Source organism: Bombus impatiens, unplaced genomic scaffold (assembly GCF_000188095.3).
Source record: "Bombus impatiens unplaced genomic scaffold, BIMP_2.2 scf_1587, whole genome shotgun sequence".
NCBI lineage: Eukaryota > Metazoa > Arthropoda > Insecta > Hymenoptera > Apidae > Bombus > Bombus impatiens.
In genome coordinates, this window is record NT_178006.1 from 6,624 (window position 1) to 28,792 (window position 22,169).

Consider the following 22,169-nt stretch of genomic DNA (forward strand, 5'->3'; position numbering starts at 1 on the left):
GTAAATATTGTAAATAATTTTACAGAACACCCCTCCCTTCCTCTCCCCAACCGCCCTCTCCCACCCCTTCCCAAAATCTCACAGACCCTCCGAAACCAAAAGTAGACTACCGAACTGTCCTGTTTTTGCGACCAGGTGTTCAGGACAGAGATAGGAAGAAAAAAACAATATCGTATATAAGCACCGCTCTACAGCGACTTAAATCTAATTTAAAAATAGTAAGCTAAAAAATGTAATTTCGACACGTAGAACATTGTATGGCTATGTCGTACCGTCACGTATCGGTACTTTTGCCTAAACCACCTCACAACCGAAGTCCATTGTTTATTGTGAACAACATACAAATATAATACTCATCTACTGGTCAATAAACGTTATAAAAAAAAAGCAGTGGTTAGCGCCTTAGGTTACGAACGTTCGAGACCCGGGTTCAAATTCCCAGCATCCGTAGTCCGATTTTTCTTCCACGATTCTTAAATAGGAAGAAACTATAGCAGTACCCCAGCAGCGACATCTACAGCCAGCAGCTACAATTATCACGGACGACACTTAACCTCGGAATAATTCCTTAGCCAGTGAAATTCTAAAAAGCGGAGTAAAAACTAAAGGACAGCTTTAAGATATTTTACTCCTCTTTTAACTTGTCACGGCAAGATTTTCTAGTTAGAAAAAGAATTACGTATCTCGGAAGATGGGTTTTAGATGTGTCCCAGCAAAGTTTAACCGAACTCGAAGTTTCGAAGCATCGTTCATCGACAACACGGCTGGTTCTCCGCCTCTTAACCGGAGACGGTACTTCGACGTACACGCTGATCCAATTGCATTGCGAAACTGCGAGCATCTCTGTTTGCTGGTTAAAGCGTACTGGCTGGAGAGGAAATCCTGGTGTCGCGTCGTTACGCATACGAACAATGTCTACTGGAATCAGCAGTTGGGGATGGGGGACGAGGGTGGGGAAATGTAAATACGTTGCGTTGGTCTTGAATCGAACAACTGTGCTACTGACAACGTTCATAGAGAAGCTGTCTGCTTTTTCCTAATTTCTAGCTCGATTTAACCCTTTAACTACAGTGCAATATACAATAAATATACTGTACATATATGTAAAGCTACAATTCGTATGATTTAGTGAAAAGAAATACATACCTACACATATACATACGCGCGCACGCGCGTGTGTTTATACTTTGGAACACTATATAAATTAAGAACTGCTACTAAATTTTCATTCATGTAATAATTACAAATTAGATTAAGTTGGACGCACAAGCGCGCGCGAGCACGCACTGCCGCTTGGCATTTTCGGCAGCAATTATAAACGCGTAGCACGCGTTTTTTCGTCGTAAAAAGCTTTAAACGAAGTCGATGTATAATCACAAAACAAACTGCGAATAATCGACGTTCTGTCGTATCGTCTCGTATCGTGTCGTATTGTATCGTGTCGCTGGTGTCTAGCGCCGAGCATTGGAAATACGTAAGTGGCTCCCAGAGTTCACGTGCTTGATTGTCTATGGCTAATCCATCGATCTTCGTTCCGAGAGACGAGTTGTCGAAAGATGGATGAAAAGGGCTTTCAGGGGACGGAATCGATTAGCCAAAGTTTCTTGAATTAAAATTAACAAGTTATGAGAAGCATAAGCTTTGGGGATTCTAATGTGAAAATTAATGATGCTTTCTTTTGACAACTGCGACTTTAGTTATGTTTGTTTTTATTGAAAATTAATTTTAAGTTATTTTTTAATTTTATTTTAGGACTCTGCTGTGTATCGTAGATTATTTTAGACGACAACAAGTTTCTGAGAATCGAATTTAAACGAATGATATTCGTCTGTAAAGAAATTTTACGAACGAAAGACTTGATAGAAAGCTGGCAAATGATATAGGTTAGATAGAGATATACTTTTATCTGATGTAAGTAATACGAAAGAATCCTGGTTGAGGTTAGGTAGTACAGAATTGGAAAATGAAGGAACATAGTTTCGCCTTTCTGTGAGCCATTTGTCTGCCGGTGGGAACGATTGACACGGATACGTTTGAAACACAAGCAATGAAGACATTTGGGGGCAACAGAAAGCAGATTCTTTTGTAATGGAATCGATGCAGTCGTTGGAGTGCCGAATATGATCAAAGTAGCCGCCGTCAACCTTTCCTAACGGCTACAAGCTTTTTCTACTTAACAAACAACGAAACGCGATATCTCAGGGCTTTTTCCAAGACCTTGAGGAAATTTGAGAAGAAAGAAGTACCGCTGCTCTGACACCTCTACCGTGTGTCTTTTAACACGAGCATCAATTTGTTTGGAGAAATGGTTCCATCCAGATCGGAGCCGGACCCTGTCCGTGGCCCTATTTTGTTAGAAAACTTGTCAAAAAGCTCTTCCGACCTTCAAACGGATCGCGTCGAGGTGACGCGATCTAAATGTTTTATGCATTAAAACGTGAGAAGTGGAACGTAGAAAAACTGGAAAAGCGCGCATCACGTAGCTTTCAGACACTATCGTCTCTTTTTTTTCTTGCTTGCTTTTTCTCTTTTTCTTCCCCAACGCCGTCGCAAACAGGCTGTCATACCAGCAAATAAAGTTTTCTACTTGTTTGCTCCACTCTTTTCAATTTATCGTATTCAGTGTACAAATCATATTCTATCTGCTTGTGCTGTTTGTTTCATTGGATTTCTTACATCGTGTTGGATAAATGCTCGGAACAACTTGGTACTGAGAGGTGCTCAGTCTGTGGTGACAAATCATTTTAAACATCTTCTTTTAAAAGCCAATAGTTGTAGTAATATCTTTTGTCAATTCGTTAATATCAACTTTGGTCGTTTCCTATATCGGCTAGAGTCTGATTGAGAATTTAGAGCGTGGATAGATAGAGATTGCAGTGTCACCGCAAAGCAGCTGTATCGCTCAAGAAAGCAATCGGCGGTCACGTTGATTAAACGCGGTCGCCGTTTATTTATTTTCTAGCTGTTGAAAATCTGGAAATTTACTTTTACCCGCTTTATTTGCCATTGAATTGTTAATTTTTTATGGACGTTTAACGTGTCAGTGTTCCATCTGGTTGTATTTTATCGTAGGACCATCTGTCCTGATTTTCCTTGTTCCATCGGGAACGTACCAGACAGAAGTCGGCAGAAGTGCGACGCTCTTTCTACCGTTACCGTCGGGAACGTTGCTATCAATTCTCGGTTACACGATACATCGTGATCCTCTTCACGTTGTTCGACCGGATAAAAGTCGGGCAGTATCTGCGACACTCGAATACAGGCTACGGTTACTCGTATGTACGAGCACTGCTCGTAATTTATATTTCACTACCTACCATTCATATCGATACTTTCCAAACGGTAGTGTCATAATTTGCGAATAACGCGTGTATAGACGATTTATACGTAGCTCCGAAATTTACAGATTCTCTGATTTTACGATTTCGCAGAATTCTGATTCGGATGAATCGCGAAGCTTTTAATTTGATTTTAAGAGATCTCGTATAGATGAAATATTTGTTAATATTAAACGAATTCTTATTTCATCACTCAAATCGGAGATCTATCTCTAATTGGAACCTTTTGGAAAACCTTTTTTAGAAAATTTCAAATAAAGAGAGTTTGAAAATGGAACGACTCGCAACTAAAACAGTGAGAAGCTATCTAAATCGAGTGTAGCTGGTCTGGAAAGTTTGCAACGTGTTACCGTTTCCGGTTTTAAAGAGCCATCTATTCGTCCTCTCCACCGTAGAATATATCACTCCAAGTAGCAACAGAATTCCCAAACAACCAAAATCCCGCTTTCCAAATCGAATCTAACTCGCTGCCAATTCTATCGCGCAATTAAACGATCTGACGGTCCTATGGGAGATCGGCTAAATCTATTCACACAGCGGACAGTCATTCCGTTGCTGTCGCAAAATGTTAATTAATACCAGGCAAACGCACCGGTGGCAGTAATTCGAAGGCCACGTCAGAATATCCAACGGTATGATATGATAATGCAGTTACGGGGACGCTGATCTAGCCGGAAGGCAGTGCGCGATTGGGAATTGATAGAGTCGAACGAGATGGCCCGTTAATTCACCAGGATTGTATCTCCTTCAAGGACGATCCTGGCAAGGATTGCGATTGTGAGACACGTGCCAGAACACGATAAACAGATCACGCGATTCGATTAAGTGTCTCGAGGTCGTTGAATTGAGAGATGGAGTCTACAGCAATTCCCAATTACAGTTCTTTGGTTCAATTTATCGTAAAGTTAGAACAAGTGTACACCGAGTTAGGATTTCTGGGCTGCGGGGCTAAAATAAAGAATATAACCGTCTATCTGTTTGTTAATCGACGAAAGTACGAAATATTGATAGAAATGAAGAAATTTATTATACAAGAAGAAAGTAGTGAAATTTCTCTCTGTATCAAACATTTTCCATTATCTCGAAATAATTCCACAAGCTCCGCTTCTTAAGAAACAAGTTGAAGTGTTTTTCAGCCTCGCAACGACAAAAAGTGAACGTCTCTGCACTTTTTGTATAGCGTTGTACTTGTACAGCGTTTGGAGGCACTTTGTTCCTCGACAAAAACACGAAACAGAGCCACGACTTGGAAACAACCACGATTATCCGCAATTAACGATCGCCATTTGAGACTCAGTACGCTGTTCTACTTCCCGCTTCGATCTTCGCTTTCCCAGTTCATTGAAAGTCTCTTGAAACTCTTTCTGCTACTTGCATCCAACTCTTTTTTCTTTCCTTTTTTCGTTTCTTTTTCTTCTTTTCTGTAAACCTCAAACTTGTAGTTGTAATATTTAATTTATAAATCGATACACAGAACTGTCCACTTGAGTCGGAATCCGAGCTAGCCGGAACATACGAGAATGACAAATGTAATATATACGCTTTCCATTACAGTCAAATGTCGTTCGCTATCTACGAACTGCTGCTAAAATTTGTCGCTCGCAATTTGCTCGCTAAATGACAACATCCAGCAAAATATGTATGTTGAAAGTTGATCTTAAATTTCGGTTTTTAGCGTAGGCCACGGAAACTCGTGTTCTTCGTTGATTGACATCATTCAAACTGATCAAATCCTCCAAATTTTCCCCGTTACCAAAAAAAGAAAAAAAAGGAAAAAAAGAAGAAGGTTCCTTTCCTCTATTAAACAATGAATAACAAATTGAATTAAATGCCGTTTGGAATAGAAGATAAGACAAATGTTTACTTACAATGCACCATTCGGCCGTGGGTAAACACTCCTTTAGATGCATGTGAGCGGTATAATTGATACACGGTGTGATGCTACCGACTCCCTCGTTGTACTGTCCGCATTTATAACATTTGAGACTGTGTGTCAGCCCTGAAACAATGCGAATTCTTTGGTGAAATAAATTTCAAACGATCCTTTGTTCAATGGTAATACTGATAAAATGAACGATGGTGCGAAACCTCTGGTTAAAATTATTTATACAAGAAAATTTACTATTATCCTATCGTTAGCGAATACGATATTGCTACTATGACAAAATTACAAATAAATATAGGGAGATTGTCATAGTTAAAAAATGGTGAAGGGTCTGTTAATGAGAAATTTGAAAGAAAAGGTAACATAGTAACAGCAGAATCGGCTAAAAATAATTCTATTTTCAAAGTTGTTGAACCGAACCTTGAAACCTTGAACCTTAACACAAGTTGTGATAAGAATGCTAGTATGAACAATAAAAGTAATAAAATAATAAGAGTGGCTTTGAAAAATATGGGGAAAAGTAGTGTAACAAACAACAACTAAATTTGGAAAAGACGTTAAAAAAGCAGAAAATACATTAAAGAAAATATTATCGAATAGATACTAAATACCGGTAGTATACAGGTAGGTACGTACGTACCTACAATTGCCATAATTTTACATTTTTCTCATTTGACAAAGAATTTACGAATTTTTGCGCGATTGGTACGGGTCAAGTAGAATTTTTTAATTAGTACAAGCGCGACAGAGGATCAAAGCAGCTCCATGCGATAGAACTAAATCACGAACTCGGTAAATCGAGTGTATCGCATCTTTCCACGTCGCGTCGCGTCGTCTAGGGTAACCCGTTCTACGGAAGATTGCTTGCGAATGTAGAAATTACAGACCCGTTTCCACTTTGAAGTCGAAGGGGCCGCGAAACTTTTCAACCTGCCTCCATGACGAGCTTTGAACTTTGGAACGCCGAGAGGCAGCGACACTCTCGGTAGAATTCTCCACGCTGCACCAAGCAAGCTGGCAAAATCGGAGAAGATACTGGCAAACTCTTTCGAAATTCTTTCAATTTGATAAAAATTTCATCGCAAATTCAAAATATTCGTACATTTGGACACTTGGAGAACCTAAACGAGTTGATAGTTTAATCTATGGAAACAAAGATAAAGATATAAAATAACGTGAAAATAACAGAGAGGAAATATTTTCCATTCCCGTGCAACGAACTTGGGACAACTTAAAACTTCAAAGTAGCCATTCTGAAGCGAAAAAGTTTCGAGTAAGAATGAAAAGAATCGTTCGCGTTCCGAGATGTCGACGCGCGTTCGACGTGTAGAAAGTTGTTGGAGCTGTGGAAACGCGTTCTTATCCCGTCCAGAGGAACACGATACACAACCACGAAACAATACAGATCGTGCAAGTGGGTTTCGAAAGTTTCTATCGTCCTACAGCCCGCCCCGTCGATGTTCGAAGATTCGCGAAACTTCCGCTAACGTATCCGGCGAGGATAGTTTCTAGATTCTGATCTAAAACAGGCCCAAATATCTACAGTTGCCACCAAGAGTTTTCGTCTAAGCTATTATTCTACTATATAACATTTTAATCGAAGACAACGAAAGAAATGTGACAAATGGCGCATCTCATTTCTTAGCGAAGCATTTAATTCTAAGATCGAATATTACCAAAATTGTCTTTATCAATTGTCTTTATTTACTTTATTATGTTTTATTTGCTCCTTTATGACTTAATTAGATATCTGTTCTTTTATTTTTTTTCTTCTTCATTTTCTGGGTTGAATATACCTTAATCGTAAGATTCTGCTTCTACCTTGAATATTTCAAAAATCGCATTTCTTACAAGATCAACTGCAACGTTGAATTTTTATAAGCTTTACTTCGTTTAAATTATCTATTATCTTAAATAATTTTAAATAACTTCTGCCTTGAAACATAATCTTTTACAACTTCGATCTTACATTTCAGCCTGCTTTCTCCAAATTTGCATACCTATACATCACTAATATAGATATTCCACTGAACCGACAAAAATATTTGATTGGAAATTGGAAAACACTGGCGCACGATAACGTTCAGTAACGGAACAAATATCCTCTACTGTGCCAATTTTTCTATATATGGCACTCTGAGAACGCTAGAAATCATCCTCTTTCTTTCTTCTCTGTTGTCACAAGAGATATTTACACTGATAAATTTGCAGTTCTTTCGTAACTAATATATCATAATAATAACAAAATGACAATTGTTAATTTGAACGCGCGTTCTCGTATGTTGAACGATGACATTTATGTTTATCATAAATCAGTTATTACAAACTGATTGAAACGCGTAAGGTTCGCATCTAAAGGGTGGTTGGTAACTGGTGGTACAAGCGGAAAGGGGGTGATTCTATGCGAAAAAAAAGTCGAAAATATAGAATAAAAATTTTTCGTTTGAGGCTTTGTTTTCGAGAAAATCGACTTTGAATTTTCGCTCGATACGCGTGCACTTTATCACGTCTCGTTATAACGGATCTCACTGTAGATTTTTAAAAAAATTTAAAAAACAAGAAAAAAAATTTTTTTCTATATTTTCGACTTCTTTTTCGCGTAGAATCACCACCCTTCCGCTTGTACCACCAGTTACCAACCACCGTGTATATACATTGCTAACTAGTCACTTGGATCGGTTGTATCTGTATGTAGCTGTTTCTACAGAATAGGTATACGCGTGGGGCAACTAAATTTCATCGATCTACAAATCTTCCACTAAACGAAAAGTATCGCTTTCTAAATAATCAACTAAACTTGGCAAGATAACGTTTTCTGGCAAGATAACTAAACTTGCAGATACGTTTTCAAGATTTCTATCCCCCTGGTTTTGAACGCGATATACGTGACAAAGTATCATAAAATTCAACATTCAAATCGACTGGGTCAATTTTGTCAATGTTATTTTAGAAGATACTTTGAAAAATTCGCGTCGTAAGGCTGGCGTAATGGCATTTGCCTGGAGAAAACAAATAATCTGGGTAAAGAATAGGCAAATAAGGATGGGTAAAGGTGGATGCTATCACGAAAGCAAGAATTTACGACGACGGGAAATGAACGCGAGCGTCGCTTCGTCCAAGTGATCGTTAAAAATGCGCGTGAAAACAAACCGTTGCGTGGTAGGGAGAAAAAAGGAGGAAAAAAAGAGCATGGGAGGAGGTAAATCAAGTGGCCAAGAGAGGACAAGATATACTGGTCTGTCCGCTAGAAATTTACAAGCAATATTTTTCGGACTGGCGAGAGGGCGGAGGGAACTTCTGCTGTGACTTGTATCGCGAAGCAAACTCGTTCCGCTTTTTCCTACGACTCCTACAACAAGCATCTGCTGATTCTACGAAATACAATAATATTACACGCTACTCGCTAAATGGCGTATCTACCGATTATTATAGTGAATTTGAAGGTTTTGTGTTTAGGATTAATTTAGAGAATCACGAACAAATCAAACGATCGTTTATTAATTATTATTATAACGATTTTTAATCTTTCGCGTTACGATGAATTTGAAATTGCTTATTCCTATTGCTCAAATAAATTGTTCTCGAAAGTTTCGAATTATTTTTCAGACGATCGATAAATATTCTGGTAATCTAGACAGTTAGTTTAAGACGTTCAATGCGACACAGAAAATGGAAGGAGGTCCTCGGTGGCGGAAATCGATATTCTTATAACATGTATTATTAGGCATCCATATTGTTTATTCACGCGTCATCCGTAAGATAGTTTGATAATTATATTACGATTAGGCCCTGCAATATTTTGTTATAGTGAAAATGAGATTTAACGATCTTCCCTTTTTCACAATAAGTTTTTCATACAAATGGATATGTGATTTTAAAGAATTTTGGATGAATCCAAAGCCAGTCCAAGCCATGTACAATTGTTATATTACCGTGAAAAAGTAATTCATCTACTTTACTGTTTCGATAGATAATTCTCTTCGAACATTGAGAATTGTTTTAAAAAATTGTCAATGTCTTGTTGAACTTTCACATCATGGTAAAAGAGTATCGAGGATAATTCTTTTTAAATATCTAAAAGTACTTGCAAAGTCCGTGATAATTTCTCAATAACAAAAATTCCCCCAACTTTTCGCATGCAACGAGATAATCTACAACGCTTTCGTGCGAGTATATTTTTCGAAAATGGAAATCGCTCGGCTTAAATGAATATCAGGCGTTGTTACATTTTAAATAGGAAGATGCCTTTAGTTAATTTTTACAGAACTGTTTGAGTATCTAGATGAAATTTCATCGACCTAAATCTTTGTTTACGCTAAACGGCAAACAGATTCAACGTCGTAAATCCAGGGTCTCGAAATGGTGGAAACGAAACTAGTTTCCAACCGATACATCTGATAGAAGCAAGATCAAGAGCACAGTTTCGTCCGTTGGACACTGTTCCGTTGTTTATTGCCTGATTCGAACAAAGAACTAACTGGATTAAAAAAAAGCAAAGAAAAGAGAGAGAAAGAAAGAGGAAAAGAAGAGAAAAAAGAGAGAAAAGAAGCAAGAAAGAACACGGCCTAAAATTTTGCCAATTTTAACAGTACATAATTTTAATTAGGAAACAATTTTACAAGAAATAAGATAGAAAGGGATAGAAAAAATAACAAAAAGGGAATGATATATGATTTTAGCGATTATGGTAGATGTAGATGTAGATGTAGATGTAGTAGTATTGAATTTGAAAGTATCGAAAAAGTATCGAAATTGAAAGTAGATTACAGCAGTATCGAAATTTAAACGTAATAAATTTAACTTGGAGAAACGAGATACAAATAAAATGATAATAAATGCAAATAATAAATTGGTCTGCGTTATTTCAGATAAAATAATGTAGGTAACATGTTGATAATTCGTATTGTAAGATTGTAAAAAATAAATTTTAATACCGTAGGAATACGGTTGTGGAAAACTATGCAATATCTTTGCTGGAAAAGTTTGTTGGTGGCAGGAACAATTTGCGAGTAATTTAAGGTTGCCAAGTTAGACGACAAGAGGCATATGTACGTTTCCGAGACACTCGAGAGAAAGTAAACGTGACGGCAAAATCCGTCGTAAAGAGGAAACGAGACCCGAGTGAGTTCTCTTGCGTCACGCGAAATCGTCACGTGTTCTCCTCGAGTCTCACCCCTTTCCAACGAGTTTTTCTTCGACTTTTCTCCTTTCTTTAAGCACGAAATAGCCCCGTTTGATTAACGACAAAGCAAAGTGCATAGAACATAATTTTAATATAATAATTTGGTTTGAAACGTCTACTAAGTTGAATGACAAATTCGTTCGCATTTCTTTAAAAGTACTTGTAAACTCCATCTAAGCGAATAATCTATTATGTTTCAATCATTTTTCTCAAATTTGTTATCTTTTAATCAAAGAATGTTGAAGTATGTATCTTTGCATTTGCAAAGCAGCTTCTTAGATTGAACAAACACTCGAACAAAAATAAAAATATCTCCAAACGGAAATGAACTGGTCCGTCATCTGTCTGCTCCACAATCGAAAGATTAATCAAATTCAGACAATTCTCGACTGAAATTTTACTATCTCGATCGGATCTCACATCTGGAAGTGAAAGACAAGATGTGGAAATTTCCAAGGGGGAAACAGGTGTAACATGCACGATAATCCACAGGTTCTAAAGAATTTCGATCCGCAGAATGCAAGTAGCGTTCGCTTGGAATCTCGTTTCATCGTAGAAACTATCGTAAGAGACAAAAGGGAAGGGTGAGCGAGGTGTATACATATACTATACTCTGTATAATATCTTAAGGCATGTTTCGAGTCGGGTTTCGGCATCGCACCTTGACATTTCTATTTCCGCATCGTCCGATTGCAAAATAGCTTCTTCGAATCACGTAAAAGTGCAGTAAATACATCCGTATTTCGATATCACATTTTAATAAAGAATAGTAGAAATAGTAGAAAAACGTTACTTACACTAGCTCGCGAAGTTATTCGACGCCTATTTCTAGGTACCTTTTATCTATCTATATATATAATTTATATGTATATTATGTTAAGGAGGTCGTAGGGGCGCAAAGTGGTCGTTGAGTGATGGCAACTCCCGGACGAAGGCTAGTCAAGTGGTACTTGTTCAGCCACAGATCCAGATTAGTCACGGCACTGCCATGCCGCAGGCAGACTACCGTTCTACTTGTCCCTGCTTCCGCTTGCTCGCGGGCCATCGTACGCTTCTTCACCTCCAAGCTACATTCTGTTTCAAGGATCCTCGTGTACCGAGTACTCTAGTGCTTAGCCAGCTAATTACCTATCTGGGCTATCTGGACTATCTGGGTTTGGTTTACTACGTGTTCCCGGCGTGCAGAGTGCGGTACCAGGTACCAGTCGTCGTGCATCCCGTTGAAATATCTTTCGTCGAATGAAAGTCATCGAACCAAGTGCAGAACGAATGGAAGGGAAACGTCGACCTGAACTACTCTTGACACCGTTTAATCGTACGTGAGAAAAGCTTGACTTTGCTCGGGCATTTTGTCATCTGATTGCCAACGATGTCCGACCATGGACCTTCTATTCCCCTGTGGCAATTTCGGCAATCTTCAAGGTCTTTGGAAACGTTGTTCGGACGAAGGAAGTAGTCGAGTGAAAGAATCGAGTTATAACGGCACGGCAGATTATTTGTAGCAAGTGATTTGGTTAAATTATTTTCTATTCAAATTACAGTGATAATTTTATGTAAGGATTGTTGGAAAAATCAGCGAAAAAATAAGTAGAGAAGAAAATTGTTTCGATCGGGAATAATCGGCTGAACGCTTGTTACGCGGTATAATTAATGCAATGGTAAATTATCCTGACAACAAGACATCGTCAAAAAGGATGAAACGTTTATATTGGATGTCAGTTGTTGTGCCGTTTTTATGTCATGGATAGTAATTCTTACCAAAACTACGAAGCACGAGTACGGAGCATTTGAAATTAAACTGTCCGCGCTCTCTTAATTGCAGAAATAAACAATTTCTGAATTTAACTGCAAACGTGTTGATAGATGTTGGCGAAAAACGAGCGCAATTTTATGAAATCGTAAGACAACTATAAGAGATTTCAAAAATAAATGTTAATCCAATTGTGACGATGTAATGATAATAAACGATACACGATGTTATTAAGAAATTCTAGAAACTGGCAATTTCGCAATTTAGCTATGAACGTGCAAATACCTTGCAATTGTTGTTGGCCTCAATTTTTCAGAGAACCAACACGAATTCCACGTAAACAGTGGTAGAACAGGATGCCTGCCACGATGGTGCATTGCACGCGCGCGCGATCACATGCTGATCCTCGTGGGGTCACATAGCAGTCCTGCATAGTGGTCATTGCGGTGGCGCGATGCTATGCGATGCTGCATGGACGACAGAGAACGGCAGACAACGACAGACAACGGCAGACAACGGCAGACAACGACAGACAACAACAGAGAACGACAGACTACGACGGAATCTAAGAATGGAATCCTTAATTGCTATTCTGAATTCCGCGAACGAGGAGACTTGATACATTGCGGTCGATGAAATTTGCGGATTTGCGGACTTGCGGATCGTCGACGACTCTTCGTCACAAAAAGATGGGGGAATGAAACGAAAGTAGCGAGATAGAGGGAGTGCAAGGATAAAGGTAAGATAGTAGTGATGAATAGAGTGAGAACGAGGACACGATTAAATCGACGATTTAAAATAGCATTATTCGTCGGAAAAAGATGAGCGAAATAAGACATCGTGCAAACAAAGATTCCATTTGGCATTTGTTAAAGTAATTCTGTTCGTTTCACGAAAATTTCCATGAGAATTAGCACGTTCTCTACGGAGAGCTGGATGTTAATAATCTCGTTGGTTCAGCACGAGGCAAACATTGAAATTCATCGAGTCGAAATAATCGAGCTTCTCTACCTTTGGCTAAGCTTAACAAAATAACAATTCGTTTCAATGGGATAAGCGATCACGGTGTGTTCCGGCACAAGTAATTTGAATAAACGAGAACCGAGCGCGTTGTCCCGGCTTTTTTCGCCCGTCTCTGACTCCCTAACTGATTTTTCGGTTCTCTTAGATAAATCTCCGAGTTCTGTATAAAAACGATAAAATATTTTCGCATTGGAGCGTTCCACCGAAGGATGAGTTTCAGAAAATCGCGCTATACTTGGAAAAATACTTTGGCATAACATTTTCAGCACAAACTTGAAATTAAATACAACGATTATTCAAGTTTCGTAAATATTATAATCTTACTTATACGACCGATAATAGCACTCCTTGGGTGAATCTTCCCCCAGTAGCGGGAACGTAGTTCGATTGAAATTTTTCTATGGTTCTTGGGATTGATTTGCGCGTCTACATACCTTTGCTTCTAAATGACAGAAAATTTCTGCGAAATTGCAATTACTATACCCTACGCCACCTATTACTTTACTTATTTGCCTACCAGTTTATTTATAGTTCTAGTTGTATTAGTTTATATAGTTCAAGGTTCAAATTGTTTGTTTACATCGTTGATTTGCTTGTTGTTGACATCCTACCTTGTTTATTCACATTGTTCCTTTACTTTGCATCACTTGTTTACTTACGCTGCTTATATCCTGATTACATTTTATGCAATACCCACTGGTATGTTTATCGCACCGGTCTATTTTCTTTGCTTTCTTCATTCGCAAACAACCGCCACTGTTTTTGAAAGAAGCCACAATTTTCCGATAAAACTAACGAACCAATTCCCCCTATCGTTTTCCTACTAACCAACTCAAAATTAACTAATTTCCTACTAACTAACTCAAAAAGGACGCAAACTTTTCTACAATTAAATAAATAAGTAAATTAATAAATGAATAAATAAAGAAAGAAAGAACAATAACCACTCCACGATGATTAAAAAAAAGATGACACCAAAAAATTCGTCCATGGTTCATCTGCAAATGTTCCTAGTAATCGTATCGACGTGAAAAAACTATGTATGAACGTCCGCAAGCAAAATTAGAGGAAAGGAAAAAAGCAATAAACTCTATTACAAGGATTAACAAGAGAAAAAAATAGGAATGGAATAAATAAAAAGTACCACGGCAACTTTTCCCTTTCTGCCGTCCATCGACTGACTGATACATTTTCATCTTTTGACGTTGTCTCGGAGCGGTTGTAAACAGCGCTGGCCATCCCCCCGCGTTGATTCATATTTCGAAATTGTATTGTCCACTCACTGACGAGGGTTGGAAGCGGAGCAATGCGACGAAAGGCTGGTACAGTGTCCAAGAGAGTAGGAACGGGGGAAGAGATATTTTCCGCAAAACGGAGGTTGCTGGCTGGAGTGTAGAGGGTGCATTTACTATTCACCTATCTGGGTCAGTTTGCCCAACCCAGACGAGGGCTTCGCTTCGAAATCCTCGTAGTTCGGCACGGCCAAAGCCTCCACCCCTCGGTTTCGAGTCGCCGCCCCCGCGGTGACCCAACGACGTTTTTGTCCGTTAGCAAGAGTTGGTAGCCTTCGTACGAATACAAGCTTCCGCCGGAATTTTCATCGGCCTAATCGTGTATGGATTACGTGGGTGGTAAAGGGGCTGGCTGATCCCGAAGGTGGGATCTTTACGATGCCGAAGTCTTTTGTCCGACACGAAGGTTTGAGAGAGATTTGAGAGTAGAGTTTCAGAGTATGGGGAATCCTATGGTAGACTAAGAATGGTAGAATATACAGTGATAAGTAATTTTTTTCCGATTGAAAAATTTTGTTTCGTAGCAGATAAGTTCGTAGATCGATAATGAACATTCGACTATCTGGTTCGGAGAGGCTCAGGCTTTTGGATACTATTTATTATTATTGTTTCTCTCTTTTTTTTTTAATTAAGAATCTCGTAATAGCATCCACCAGTTTATCGTAGACTTTAGTTTACAAAGGTATATTTCATTTTCTTTGTTATTTTAGTTGCGACGATAATGATAGATAGCCTTTAGATCTATGAATTTCCGATAAGTACTTCGGGTTAGCATTTTTACAATGAAAATCTGCCATGTGAAAAAAAGCGGTTGGTTTCGATTCCTTTCGATAAAGATGGTAAGAGGATGAAAAGTAGAATTTTCTGTGTAAGTGCCGAGGGGAAAAGATCCTCTTTGAGATTGAAAGTCCTTGAAACTTCTTAAAATAAACCTTCTTAACTTTCATCTTTTTCATCGTTTGGAATTTTAGTATATAAATTTTAGTCAATACGACGATGTTATTGGTTTGAAATTGTGCAATATCGAGTGAATATATATGTAGAAAGATGTTTAAACTGCAAATAATACAAAAGAGTTGAGAGAATTTGTGTGTTGGAAAACTACAAGTTGTCAAATGAATACTGTTGGAATGCGCGTGCTAAGAAGAATTACGAAACTATGGCTGAATATTGAACGACGTTTCATTCATCTTTGAAATTATTCAGCGAATATCGAATCGACATATAAGCTGAAACATTTCCAAATTATGAAAATGAAAGACTAAAGAGAGTACTATTTCACGAGATACTAAATGATTTCATTCTCCTGTATATATACATAATAATATAGTATAGTATAGTATAGTATAGTATAGCATAGTATAGTAATATATAATAGTAAGTAAAGAAGAACACGATAATCCATTTACAATGTATCGCTTTCCCGTGCAATCTTCACAAATAATTACCCACTATTATAAAAAGTATTTAATATTTATTATATATATATGTCGGGTTAACATTAGAATTCAGGGCGCGTAACAATTCTTCGTTTGGATTAGCCATCGTTTTACGAAGCAGAGATTATATTTACACGTATATACAAGACTTTTACAAAGTATAATGAACATTGAGTTTAACGAATAATAAGTTTGACGAATAATGAGTTTAATGAACGCTATTAACAATGTTCTTGGGTTCAAACGAATCCACCGTCAATGGGATGACTCTTTACTATGCGTAGAATAATTTTAGGCACAAAATACGATTGCTGAGACGCTCGGTATAAACTGCTCGATGTGTCACTCTCCAAGGCAATCGCACGAATAATAAACTGATGGAAATTTTCCTCGCTGTGCGATTGCATTTGTTTGTTATATACTCGTTGGAAGCATCGAGAAAGTTCCAAACGCCGTTGCTAGGCAGTTTCTGCCTGGAGTTTGATTATTAATACAACGTGTGTTCCATTATATTGACACCTCCGAGGTACAATCCCATTTGGCTAGGCTCGTTCTCGAGGCCGTATGCCGCCACAACTACATTTCTAGGGAGAACCATACAACCACTCCACACCCCCGTCAGGCAAAACGTCCATCCCGTGACCGTGGCTACGTTCGGCGACTGGTTGTCGCCTTGAGCCCAAGCCCACTATCACAAATCTCGAACAAATACAATCGGATCGAATGACGACAATTGTTTAATTACGCCTATGGTAGAATCTAAATTACGGTGTTAAAGGATTTTCCCCAAGTTCCAAGGGGAAGGCTCCGATGTCCTTTCATCTCCGACCTATATATACAGTGACGAGCAAAAGTGTAAACACACTGCGTTGATTTTATGTAAAAGGCGATAATACGACCAATTTTTCAAGTGATCGGTAAAGATTAGGTAACAGTAACTACAAGCTGCGTCTGATTGACGAAATGTAATAGTTCATTTTCATTAACATTAATAATGTACAGGACATTTTACAAAAATGGACATCTCAAACCATGTTTACAGTTTTGTACTTTAATTATACTCGTCGAATCAAGGTTTCAACCTAGTACTTCGTCCACTTTCCTTTACTTTTTTTTAATGCTTTTAATCTACGAGGCATACTGTGAATTAAATTTTTAATTATTTGTGGTTCAATATTGTGCCATTCCTTTTGTGTTCTTTCCCATAATTCATGAACACCTGAAGGTGGATTATTATATTTTGCTAGCCTTCTTTTCAAAATGGACCACAAATTTCCGATCGGATTCATAACCGGACTTTGTGCTGGCCACGTCATCACAGAAAAATTTGACTTTCTAGCCAGGTTTTAACTATTTTTGCAGTATGCTTAGGATCCCCGTCTTGTTGAAATATTACTTCACGTTCATTATATCCAATAGAATTAACTACGGAAGGTAAATTACTTTGTAGAATGATCAAATAATGCTCTTTTCGCATTATACCTTTGATTCGAACTAAGGAACCAACACCTCTGTGAGTAAAGCAACCCCAACACATAATCGAGCCACCGCCAAACTTCATAGTTTGTTTTGTACTACCTGGTTGATCATTATTCTCGGATGAAGTCCAATACCAGAACCTTCCGTCGGATTCGAATCTGTTAATTTTTGTTTCGTCACTCCATATAGCTCTTTTCCAATCTTCGGTCGTCCATTCTTTGTGGGTGTCAACAAATTGTTTTCGTAATTTAATATTTTTGTTTGAAAGAGCTGGTTTACTTTCTTTTTCCTTCGCTCGTAAACCAATTCTCTTTAAAGAGCGACGAATGGTCCATTCGCTAGCACTTATTTCGATTTCCTGAGCAGCAATTTTTGGTGTTTTGTAATTATCCGACCGAATACAGTATGCAATTTCACGCGCTGCTTTATCCGAAATAAGTCGAGGTCTACCGTTTTGTGAAGAAATTGGTGCTACTACTAACTAAGTACTAACATACTTTTTTCTTATTCTTGCAACTATCGTATGATTGACACCACGTTTCTCTGCAATTTGCCGCAATGACAAACCTTTATCACACAAACAAATAATACTGTTCTTTTTATCTTCACTAAGTGGCTTCATCTTGGATTAAGCATATCAAACTGAAAAGTAATCTAACAATGGTGTGGAACAGTTGACTGCGAAACAGTGGACAATCAGTGCTTATTGACAGTTTCGTTTCCCTGACATTTACATGCTATCATAAACGTTTCTGACGAAACGTGTAAAACTGTAAACATTGTTTCAAAACACAATTATTGTAAAATATTACATTTCGTTAATCAGACGCAGCTTGTAGTTACTGTTACTTAATTTTTACCGATCACTTGAAAAATTAGTCGTAGTATCGCCTTTTACATAAAATCAGCGGAGTGTGTTTACACTTTTGCTCGTCGCTGTATATACATATAATAAAAAAAACGGTCGAATTATCGAATAATTCCACTGAGGGGAAAACAAACTCTGTCGCGATTTTACAGTCGAGGAATTTTAGAAAAATAGGAATAATGAAATTCTTGACATTTGTTCTCGGAGACAAGGGACTGAAATTCTTATTTGCGGCCTTCGTTTGCTTCTCAGTTCTTGAAACGCATTGCCCACATTTGAGTAGCCGCGACCAAAGGAATAACTGGTAACGCGAACGAAGGGAATTAAGAAAGATATGTAAATATAATCGAGACACACGCGTGAAATTGTTCGTTAGAAACCGTCGATGGGTACCAGGTATATAAGAAAGTTAATTAATTAAGGAGAAGTGGAAGCTGAAAGAGTTATCTGAAACATTGTTGGACGACCTTTCGTCCAGGTTATGGAAATCCTCGTCGGTTAAAGTGTAGCTTTTTCTACTAGCGAGATTTATTCGAGAGGGAAGGAAGGACTTGAAAAAAATCTCCGTGAAACGAAAGGATAGAGGCTGTAAAAATTGTTATGCCCGTTCGTTTAATCTTTGCCATTCAATTCTTCGCAAAATTGACGATTGGAAGTAACAGACATAAAAATTATTATCTCTGGGAGAAATAATCGTTAAAGATTCTAAAGGTGGAGAGACTTGTAGAGCTCATAATTTTCAACTATGAAGTCGTTGCAAGTTTCTAATTGGCGTAGATAGATAATATACTTTAATTTTTACAGATCGATTCTTCACGGGAGAAAGAAAGCTTGTTTAGATACAATAAGGAACAGATTTCTCAATACATTACGAAAATTGTTATCTGCTGACAAAAAGATCTTCAAAACACTATTTTCTATTCTGTACGAGTTGACTAATAATAAAGTGCATGCTGAAGAATTGAAAAGTAGTTCGATCAGTGTAATAAATTTAATGAAAAGGTTGAAAATATCGTTATAATTTGTTCAATTGACCGAAAGGATTCTTCAAAATGTCAATTAGAATGTAGAAACTGAAAATTCGTGTCCATCACGCGGAAGAAGAAAATTTTGACGATGTTTCGTTGATTATTTTGTGAAAATATATTTCCTTATCAGGTTAGATCTTCATATAAGTCGTACAATAATTAGGTACTATTATATCTTCTATTTCGATTTAACGATAATAGATAATAATTTAAAATAAAGTAGCTGGGCAAATAGTGATTTCGTACTAATTATTTTAAGACGTAGATTCGCAAGAGATTGTTCATTCGACACATTTACCAAAAACATTTCCAACGTGAATTAGTTACTCGGTCAGTCGAGATAAACGTTCACCAATCCGCCACCGTTGCAATCGCACGAAACGAAGAAAACGAAACGATTGAAATCCGTTTGTCCATTCATTGGATAACCTATGAAACGACCACGAAAGAGAATCACTGTGTCAAAAAGCAGGGTTGGCTCGGCAAGAGATAGGAAGAAAGAGTGGAAAAAACGTAAAGTTGAACGTTTGATCGACAGCCAAACGAGGAATTCAACGGAGTCTTCTGTTACAAGGTCTGTGCTCTGCGTGTGGAAAAGAGTACGAGGGGGGTTGGCCACCGTGAACGGTTTGAACGTTTCCATTTCCAGGAAGAAAAGAAAGGACGAAAGACGAAGAAGGAAAAATGATGGAAAGCCCCGATGGATAAGGCAGAAAGGTTGGGACAAGGGATGAAAAGAGGGTGATGGAGAATGAGGCAGGACGAGGAATGCGCCGCAGGAGGAAGCCGGAAGAGAAAAGAGCAGAGAGACGGACAGATTAGCTCTTTACCATGGTAGGATTTAATCTCTGCTCGCCGCAGGCCTCTGCGGCCCCTTGCCGCGCGTCACCATCTTCTTCTCCATCTTCGTTGGCTGCCGCTGCCGCTGCCGAATCGACGTGCAAGAGCTTCGCTTTAAAGTTTGACTCTCGTTAAGTTGCGCACGAAAGCCCGTCACCCCGATGCGATTAGTCTTTCGCAAGCTATATCGTTTATCGGTGACAAGGAGATGTCAATTTTTCCTGTCCTACTGCTCTTCCCATTTTTCAAGCCTCTTTGAGAGAGCTGGTCGTTTCAGAGTATATTGATAATGAAAGTAAGAAATATGTTTGCAAAGAGCCACGCGTGTTTTATGATGAAAAAGTTGCTTTTTGATCGGTCGCTACCGTATCAATTTTTTTGCAACTTTTGATAAGTCCGAGAAATTTGCATTTGGTAAGTCTGGAGTTGAGAAAATTCTTTCGTCAAGTGGCGACGTATGTTTAAAGATAGGATGATTGGTCTTTCGATTTATTTATCTTTAGGTGAAAAGTTTTCAGGGATTATCGAGTATGAATTACTAGTCGAGTGTGAAAAATTTACGTTTGACGTGATATATTTAAAACCAAGAGGATTCTTCTTAGTTTTTGTTTTACGAAGTTTTTCACGAAAAATTCATTGTAAGAAACGCAAGAAATTTACGTGTGACAGTTTTGGATTTTCCATTTCCGATTCCCTTTTCGATTTCTAACGTTATTAACCATCTTTAACATGGGGTAAATCTTTGATTTCTATAAGCCATATATTATCGTGACATATATCTGAGAATTCTTCGGTCTAGGGTAAGGCTAAGTTTTATTAGCGTTAAAGAGATTTTTACTCGTTATCAGAAACTTTCTTTGGCAAATAAAGGTTTACTTTTCAATTAATTAGCTTGTCGATGCTCTAACTTTCGCTCTTTAATTTCACCTTAAAATTTCTAATAATTATTCAAAAATCGGAACCTTTAACCTCTCTTTCACAACTTCTTCCCAATTATCCTCGTAAATCATACATCTCGTCTCCTAGTTTTCCTTCCCTATTCTTTTCCCAGCTACCATAAGAAACTAAGATTAGGATCGCAATTGGACGTTGTTCGACAGCAAGCTCACTTAGTTATTGGTTACGATTGCAGACGTAATCCAGATAACGAGGTGCTTCGACGTAACGAGATCAAAAGTTAATCAGAGATGATGGCAGCTAATGATAAATGAGCCGCGTTCATAGGGATTCCTTTTCAGCTCGATTAAATGATCGATTTAGACACTGTGATAAATGAGTCGCGATACGCGCGGAGAAAGATGACCTTCCGAGATTGAATATTCTTGGTTTCTTGGGTTCCTGGGTTCCTTGTGAAACTCAAGCTCGAACGATGATAATTGCGTTTCAAGAAATAACCAGCGTTTACTTATGACCACTGACGGGCTGATGTTGAAAAATGAAAAAAATATTTCTTTCTTTATAATTCTTCTTGTTTCTTAGGTTGTGCTTTTCTTAACCGGAGAATTTTTATTGATAAAAAATAAGCTACAAGTAGACGTTAAAGTGTTTGATACGTTACGAACAGTTACCGTTTAAGATGTATCTGTATCTTTAGGATGAGAACGATTGTAGAATTCGTACGATACCACTGAGCGAAAAAACAATTGCAAAGATAATGGAAGGCTGGTAGCGAAGGCTAGATAGTGGAAATAGTAAGCAAATTTCATAGAATACGCGATGAAAGAGAGATTAACGAACGAGTTCGTAACGTAATTGGTTAGTACATAATTTTGTTAATTTTGAATCGATATATTATAAAGTAACGAAAGCAGATAGAATTTAATTGAATTCAAGCCAAAGTAAATTTCTTAGCAATTAAATGCAAGATAAATATTCGAGAAAAAAGCGAGAATAGTTAAGGGTAAGAATCAGTTAACAATAGAAAAAATGTCAAAAGGTTTTGCCATAAGGCTAAACACGATATACGATACACTCGTAAAAGTGACATATCCATCACCATCGATCTCGCGTCGCCCAATAAAAGCCACGAAAAATTCCTGGGCGAT

The 22,169-nt window shown here is 37.9% G+C and overlaps 1 protein-coding gene across 1 annotated transcript in view; it reads right to left on the reverse strand.

Annotated features, from left to right (window-relative positions):
• Positions 1-4,936: 4,936 nt before the first annotated feature.
• LOC117152425 overlaps positions 4,937-22,169 on the reverse strand; it is a 49,076-nt gene continuing 31,843 nt past the window's right edge. Inside the window, exon 2 of the mRNA XM_033324190.1 lies at positions 4,937-5,337. Within this exon, the coding sequence (XP_033180081.1) occupies positions 4,952-5,337 (386 nt within the window). The 3' untranslated portion in view covers positions 4,937-4,951. The remainder of the gene's footprint in view (positions 5,338-22,169) is intronic.